This window comes from Syzygium oleosum, unplaced genomic scaffold, assembly GCF_021117445.2.
Source record: "Syzygium oleosum isolate NSW1041296 unplaced genomic scaffold, Sole_v2.1 Sole_v2.19, whole genome shotgun sequence".
In the NCBI taxonomy this organism is placed as follows: domain Eukaryota; kingdom Viridiplantae; phylum Streptophyta; class Magnoliopsida; order Myrtales; family Myrtaceae; genus Syzygium; species Syzygium oleosum.
In genome coordinates, this window is record NW_026607503.1 from 4,996,324 (window position 1) to 5,004,618 (window position 8,295).

The following is an 8,295-nucleotide window of genomic DNA, read 5'->3' on the forward strand; positions in this document are numbered from 1 at the left end:
AAATTTGGAATAATCTCTAATTTTAATAACCAAAGTAACCAAACATACCCTTAAAGCCCTAGCCTCCCATGATGCACTTAAAAGTCAAAATTATTTACCCGAATAATTATAAAGAGAATGTTTATAACGATCGGAACCCTAATACAGGAAGACAAATTGTGCCGACTAGTCCCTTTCACGGATCTGGTCCCAGTTCACATAGGTGTAAGAAATGCAATTCACGATTGGGAGTGACCGGGTAATTTTGTTTCGAATTCAAATGGAGAATGGTTTATCATTACTTACCGTGTACAAATGAATGGAGATTTCACTGTTAAGGTTGTTAGTCAGGTGATAAACGAGTTACCTGTTTTCCACGAAATCACGAGATTGATTAATGTCGGGAGCGAATATTCCGAACGGCTTGTGCTGCATTGTCTAACTGTGGCATATCTCGTGCAGGGAGAGAGAGACATATTGCCGACACCGATCGTCTCGCCTCGCGTTTTCTGAACGGCAAAGAAAAAAACTCTCTGGAGATTTCGATTTCTTCTGTCATCTCAGCCAAATTGGACCGGACGCTGTCCTCCACAGTGCAATCAAAGGGGTGCTTTCATGAGTAAACTGCGCTGATGTGGACGAATCCGAGGCCACGCCACGTGAAATGGATAGGGCTATGTACATATCGCGTTTCGAAGTCACGGTGGCCACACAAATAAATATCGCCGTACGTCTCTATGCTTCACATTTCAGAATCGCGACCGGCCACACGAATATGGACCGTCGACCGTCCGACGTCTCACATTGCAGAGAGTCACGAATAGGTACCATCGTTTGTCTAATGTTTCGCATTGCGGAGAGTCACGACGGCCACACAAATAAATGTCATCGTACGTCTTTTATGTTTCACATTTCAAAATCACGCCGGGCCACACAAAGAGGGATCGTTGTACGTCTGATGTCTCATGTTGCAGAGAGTCACGGATAGGTATCATCATATGTCTAATGTTTCGCATTGCGGAGAGTCACGATGGCCATAGAAACGGGAGTCAGTTTTTAATGATTTTGGAAAAATGGATCTCCACCCGTAAAAAAAGGGTTAATGCTGCTAAAAAACCCCAAACTGGTACACATGTAATAAATTTTCTTCAAACTAATTTTTTGACCATAAAAAACCCTAAATTGGTACATCTGTGACAATTTTACCCTCCGTTTAATTTTACTATCAAATTTTTTAGTTGGATGGCACATGAGTATACGAGTTGAGGGTTTTACCCCGTGTTTGTCATTGGTATACCGGTTTGTGATTTTTCATGGTATTAATCCAATTTAATGGAAGGTAAATTTGTAACAAATGTATCAGTTTGGGATTTTTGATGGTCAAAAAATTAGTTTGGATAAAATTTATCATAGGTGTACCGGTTTAGGGTTTTTTGTTGTCGTCAAAAAATTCATTTGGGATAAATTTGTCACAGATCTAGCAGTTTAGGATTTTTCGTGATATTAACCCTTAAAAAAAAAGCAAATCTTATATGTCGATTGCAAAATTTTGACATTTTTGTGTGTCATGATATCTTTATATAAAAGTTACAGAGAATACAAAAAATTATGATCCATTACAATCCACGAAAATGCGTTCTTCATCAATCATAAAATTGCCCGACAGGAGGAGTGATATTTGTGATTAATGAAAAATGAATGATTTGGAAAATATTTTCCTAAAATAATTGCTTGTATTGCCTTTAAAAATGAATGAAAGAATAATATTTTCATCATCCACAAAAGTGTTTAGATATAAATTATTGTCGATAATCAAAATATTTTTTATTGACTAATTATTTCAAGTGATGCAAGCAATCATTTTTATAAAAATATTTTCTAAATCATTTATTTTCCATGAAACAAACGAAATCTAAAATGTGAAAATATATTTGGAGAGCCAAATTGGTGATCTAGAAAAATTAGATCAAGATGCAATTTAATATTTGAATAATTTAATACATTATACTTGCAAAAATACTGGCTTTGGATTTCTCAAACCAATTATGCATTGACATTCATTGTAGTTTTTTAGAATGTAATCATAATTGATAATGCACGTGATTACATACAAGAGGAGTGGATTGGGGATCCCATCTGGACGTTTATAAGTATCACGTCATGTTTACTAATTTTACATGCATACAAATCTATTTACATGTGCAAGTAGAAAAAAAATTACCGAGAAACACTCGTTTTGTAGATGATAATGTGTACACACACAATCACAGCACGGAAAATAGGTAGACATGTAATCAATTTTGAGGTCGCTTGCCTCAGGCAAAGGTCATGACCGTGCGCCCACACTCAGAGGCGACATTGGTGGTGTGATTGCGGCTGACTTGGAGGTTCAGTGGAGGCAGTGATAAGACAGCAGTGCGTCAAAGGTGGACTGTGGACTCCAAGTAAACATTGGATATGTTGGGAGCGAGCAGCAAAAGCCCGATATCTTCACTTGGGAAAATCGCCAAGAGGGAGCCCAAGTCCGAACCCGTCAACATATCCAGTTAAATTCACATTAAAAAAAAACTGAAGTCAATGAGTTATGGGTCAATTAGGATATGTTAACTGTTCTACATCACACAAATTCTCCGTTGCAGGTCAATTCTCCGATGCGAGATTTCTCTAATACAACTCATACGTGTATAACGCACTACACGTTAGGCCTTCACGCGGTTAACTAGAAAAGATCCAATCTTGGATAAATATAATATAGAAAATCCAAATCCTTTGGAATAAGCAATTGTATTAATCCGGTAGACCAACTCCTAGCAAGCCCCCTGCTGATTCTTGCATGCATTTACTAAAGACACAGTTGAAGCCACCATCGATACCTTCGGACGTGTCGTTGGGCAGATGCGTCCATAGTGATTTGGGTGGATATCTCGGACTCGAGAAGCAGCAGTTCGCGTTGTTGATCGTCTGGGGCCCAAATAAGTCAATTTCTGGGCATGATCTAGACCTCATCTCTTTTTATGAAAAGGTAAGACATTTCCTTATTTATCAAAGATGTAATGAGAAGCGCTATGCCCCGTCCACAACAGCTACAAATTGGAGCATCCCACTGGCCCGTGAACAAGGAGCCTCTTCAATTGCTCAGATGATGGGCAGTTTTATCAGCTCCACTGGCTCGGCCAAACCTTTCCGAGGCGATAGAGCAAGAAATGGTGAGAGCGATCATTGTGGCGGTGACACCGGGACCATCTCTTCTCAGCCGACGATTCTTCAGGTAATCCCTTGTCCTTGAATCTGAGTTTCGGACCACTATAGACCTAGACGTTTTGCGCACCGAACATTGTAACAATCCATTGGGAGATCACATGTCTTTTTTAATCTTTGATACTTGCTGTGTACATGGGAAGCTAGAAAATTTAGCTCTAGCAGTTTCTTTTCCTAGTTCTCCTTCAATAAAAAACCTATGTTTATAGATATAAGCATGCGAATTCCTCTCTCTCGCACGCACAAAGGAGACTTTCTTTTCTCTCAAGGAAAACTTGTAGCTTGTAAATTGTAACCAGATATCTTTGATCTTCATGATGGTTGTGCGTTTGAGTGTGTAATTTTCACAATTTTCTTCCGATTCTGGCCATCATTTTGTTTGCAGAAAGAGGAATTTGGATGGGCAAGTAGAGCGCTGCTTTGGAACACTCATTTGAGCAAGATTACGAGATCTACTTATGTTCTTGAAGGGCTACATAAGTAGATAGCTGCTGCGCCTCGACCTCGGACATTCAGAGTGGTCGAGAGATTAGCAGTAACTTTTTTATTAGCACTGTCTTATGAAACTCTCTTACATAGAAATGGGGACTTCATTTGTCAGATTGTAAAATCCCTCTATATATGTTCTCTTGCATGAAAACATTTAGGTGTAGAATAGAATGTAGAATCTAAATATTGGCATTTTGTTAATGAATGATTTCGATCACGTCGTTGAGTTTCAAGAGGGGTTAATCTTCTCTCCCTTGTTTTGATGTGAAGCCAAAAAAAGATAAAACCCCTCTCCTCAATGATAGCCAAATGTCGTTGTATAATGCTAGGGTTCCCAAGTCTCAAGCATCATGTTAAGATTAGGTACGATTGTAGAAAAAGATCCCATAAGTTTTGATGAGAAATAAAAAAAGGAATAAGGAAAATTCGAGTGACTACAAGCTGAAATAGCTAGCTACTTATTGGCAGCGATTATCATTTGGAATCCTAAACTAAATATGATACTTCCAATAGTCGTAGCAATCCATGTATGTCTCTATCCCATTAATTAATACCGATTGAACGAATGGAATGGAATGGAAATTCTTCTATTGCTTTGATGAGGAAGAAGGCAAAAGAAAAAATACTACAAGAAAAATATGAGAAATCCCTGTTGGGAATGAAATGGTTTCGAGATCTTATTCGTGGTTGTGCGTACATAAGTTTTTGGGAAAAATTACCAAAAAAGTCATGAACTTATTGCATTTGTGCCAATTCAGTTATAACCTTTCAATTGTGACAATTCAGTCCTAAACATTTTCACGTTTTGTCAATTGAGTCTATTTGACCAATTTTAACCGGAAAATATTGACGTAGTAGTCCAATCAGCGCTGGCCGTCTTATGTGGCGTACCAGCGCTTGCGTAGATAATATTTTAAAAAAATTTCCAAATTTTTTTTTCTTTTTTTGTTTTTCTCTCCCCTTTTTTGCCAATGGCCGGCCACTAGTGATGCCTGGATAGGGCTAGGCGAGGGTTGCCTAGAAGCGCGACAAACAAATGATATCTCATTGGTCAATTTTTGTGAGCGTTGTCGGGTGTACTCAATAACTTGGGAAATACATTCGAGCTTTGACTGATTTGAGCGATTGGATATGTGCTTAATTGCACTAGGACATCTCTTGGATCTCTCTCCGCGTATATACGCGCAATTGACTGAATAAAACGTCATACTTTCTCTGCATATTTATTTCTTGCTGTGTATCTTTTGTTTGATTGTTTGTTTCATACTTTCTCTTCAAGCGCCACATATACCTTTGCAAATGTACGTTTAATTTTAAACTCAAAATTGGTAGAAGTTCTTATGAAATAAAGACTAATCTCATCAGGTAATGATATGGCGCTGCAATCGCAATCGATATTCATCAATGTAATAGACCTTGGGGTGGCACCAAGAAAGTTGCGGAATCAAACCCAATGTCATGTCTTGCGAGGGCCGAGAGATACTTTGGTATTGAATCTTAATCAACTTTGGCTAATCCCAATGAATTGGTTATTCCTAAACGAGTCGTGAAAGGTGAAACGAACATACCTTGTCTCCACATTAGAAGTTTTGAAAGCACTCATGTTTCGCCCAAATTCTTTCGCAACGAAATATCTTTCATCGAAAGTTGTTTTTTGGCTTTTAGTTAAAGGAGACTAGGGTCCTGCACTGACTTTGGACAGAAAATATCCAGGCAACTGAAGGAATTGGAAAGTTTTATACAGAACGTGACTATACAAACGTAAATTGTGCCGGAATTCAATTGAAGCACAACTTGGAAAACACAGACACGAGAACGTAACCAAATGTAAACAAACTATGCTAGAATTGAATTGATGACACAGCCTAAGAACATAAATGAAGACACTATGCCCGAATTTAATCGAGACACAATAGCGAGGATAGAGATTACATGCCGGAATTTAATCGACGGCGCGAATCGAAAAGCTACAGTAATGAAAATAAAGTGCAGTGCAGTAAAGTAAAGTATTGAAAGATAATAAATTTGTTTAATTTGTGCGGGGGCTCTCATTGGATGTCTAGTGGTATTTATAATGATCTAGTAATAACCACCTTCCGACAGTTCCCAACAATTGCATTTCCTTGAGCGGTTTCTATAGATGGCTTTCACGTTCCTCCATTTCCGAAAGTTCGATGTCCATGCCTTCATGATGCTACCTTTCTTCTTTTAAGCCGTTGCTTTTGTCATACAGTATGATAACTGCCTCACGATATTATCTTCGACAGTTATTGACTTTTTCATGAATCTATCTTCAAGTAGAAACTGATCCCTCTGAAAGTGTCATCTCATTTCTCCTCTATCTCAACTGCCTTGCTAATTTTGAACTTTGTACTTGCATTTCGATGTTCTTTAAGTAAACGTCTATCGGTGTCTCTGTAATCCTAATTGCTTTGTTTAGACCGGTGCCCATACTTCTATGTTTTTTATACTTTCAAAGGACTTGCTTGATTTACTATTTGCCTATCGATATCGATAGCAACTAACTATTTGTCGTCGTCTATAATACGTACTACGGATGTATATCAACAACAATTGTTAGTTTCCATGGTCATTGACAATATGCCACTTGTGTAACAATGTTCACGTGACTGTTCACGCTTATGCCACGTACTTGTCTATGTCGACGACTTGACTATTTTTGGTGTAAACAACTCCTAAACTGCTTAATGCTTAAAAATGGCTTCCAATTTTCTCATTTTTGGGTTCTTATACCAACAAAAATCTCAGAAGACATGCAAGCGAGAAATAAGAGAGATAATATACATAACATATCAATGACAATTTTCTATTAAGGAGTCAGTAACAAACATAAAGTATAATTGTAAAAGTAAGAAACACGACATAGTAATTTACGTAGTTCCATTAAGGGATTATGTGCACTTGGGAAGGAAGAGCAAAAGTTCACTAATATTGCATGTGATTGCATGTAATAAGATATCTTATTTCTTTTTTGGCAAAATACTGGATAAGTTTAGGGGATATTTCTATGCCCTAATATTGAGATTTAGTTGGCCTATAATAAGATTTGATAAGAATAAACCGAATCAATAAAATAGTAAAATACCAAGAAAATCACAAAAGGGTAACCAAACACACATGCTCAACCACCATGATGGAAGTAGTATAGTGGCAAATTGGTCACAAGTCTTCCATGATACTCGAATGGCTCGTGCTAGAAAACTTTCGAATATTGAAGACCCTGGTCATGAGGTATTTGGCTTGATCATGGTCGAGAGATTTTCTGATTGCTTGCATCTTAGTGGGCTACAATGACAAGCCCGCCAGCTCCAAAGTCGAGGGCTCCATATCTAGTATCTACTATGTAACATCCCGAATTTCGGCCCATTTTTTGGGATTTATAAAACGCGTAAATTGTCAGCGTGCTTATAGTAAAATCTCGCCCGGGAACTGATCACTCCCGGTTATCATTTTAAATTAGAGATTTCGCTAGAATCGCACTCGATCAAATTTGGCCGTTATTTGGATCCCGAAATTGGCAGTCGATTTCCGGGAGTTTCGGGACAAAATAAATTGGACGGTGTCAATATTATGGTAGCCAACGTTGAGATTGTCAGGAATGATGGAAAAATGGGAGTTTTTGACCACGTGCGAATTTGGACTAGTAGACCTCCCTCGTTATGATTTGGTCTAATTAATTTGGCCTTTGTCCCTTTTTATGTGCGAGGTTTATTTTGGACCCGTAGACCACTTTCGGTTTTTAATTTGGGCCATCGGATCGCGATTAATATTTGAGACTCCGTTCGTTTGGCGGAAAATATTCTTCCGGAAAATATTTTCCGGGTTTTCCGGTGTTCGGGGGGCGGAAAACGTTTTCCGTGGAAAAATATTTTCCTTCCCCCCTTCACAAAATAGCCTAAGTCTATGGAAAATGACTTCCGCTTCTTCAAAAGCGGAAATCATTTTCCGGAGCTTCTTCTTCTTCTTCTTTACTAAGGTCGCCGGCCACCATCGCCTCCGGTCGCCGACCGCCGCGCCGCCGGTCGCCGGCGCCGCCGCTGCCGCCGTCGTGGCCGCCGCCGCCGCCTGCCGCCGCCCGGCCATTGTTCTGCAGGCTGCCGCCGCCGCCGGCCGCCGTCGCCGGTTGCCCGCCGCCGCGCCGTCGCCGCCCGGTCGCCGCTGCCGCCCGGTCGCCGCCGCCGCGGTCGCCCGCCGCCGCCGCCGCCGCCCCGCCGGTCCCGGCCGCCGCCGCCATGGCCGGTCGCCGGCCCCGCCGCCGGCCGCCCGCCGATCGCCGGCCGCCGGCCCGCCGCCGGTCGCCGGCCACCGCCGCCCGGCGAAAAATATTTTCCGAAACTTTTTCATATTGGTCGCCGAACACCGGAAAATTATGTTCCGGGAAAACATTTTCCAGGAAAATGACTTCCGGGAAAATATTTTCCAAAAGGAGAATATTTTCCGCCAAACGAACGGAGCCTGAATGTTCAAATATTTTCTTTTACTCTCTCTCTCTCTCTCTCTCTCTTTCTCTCTCTCTCTGTCCTCTGCCGCTCATGTCCTCTCCGCGCA

At 40.4% G+C, this 8,295-nt stretch overlaps 1 protein-coding gene across 1 annotated transcript; it reads left to right on the forward strand.

The window, feature by feature from the left end:
* The first annotated feature begins 2,735 nt into the window (after positions 1-2,735).
* On the forward strand, positions 2,736-4,049 carry LOC130140515 (uncharacterized). Its single transcript, XM_056320086.1, has 3 exons — positions 2,736-3,001; positions 3,119-3,247; positions 3,623-4,049. Exons 1-3 carry the CDS (start codon positions 2,813-2,815, stop codon positions 3,719-3,721), a joined length of 417 nt encoding a protein of 138 aa, XP_056176061.1. The 5' UTR covers positions 2,736-2,812; the 3' UTR covers positions 3,722-4,049.
* The last annotated feature ends 4,246 nt before the right edge of the window (positions 4,050-8,295 follow it).

Coding starts and splice junctions, on each gene's coding strand:
- LOC130140515 (XM_056320086.1), top strand. CDS start 2,813: ATGCATTTACTAAAGACACAGTTGAAGCCACCATCGATACCTTCGGAC. Junction 3,002..3,118: donor TCATCTCTTTTTATGAAAAG/GTAAGACATTTC, acceptor TCAATTGCTCAG/ATGATGGGCAGTTTTATCAG. Junction 3,248..3,622: donor CTCAGCCGACGATTCTTCAG/GTAATCCCTTGT, acceptor TTTTGTTTGCAG/AAAGAGGAATTTGGATGGGC.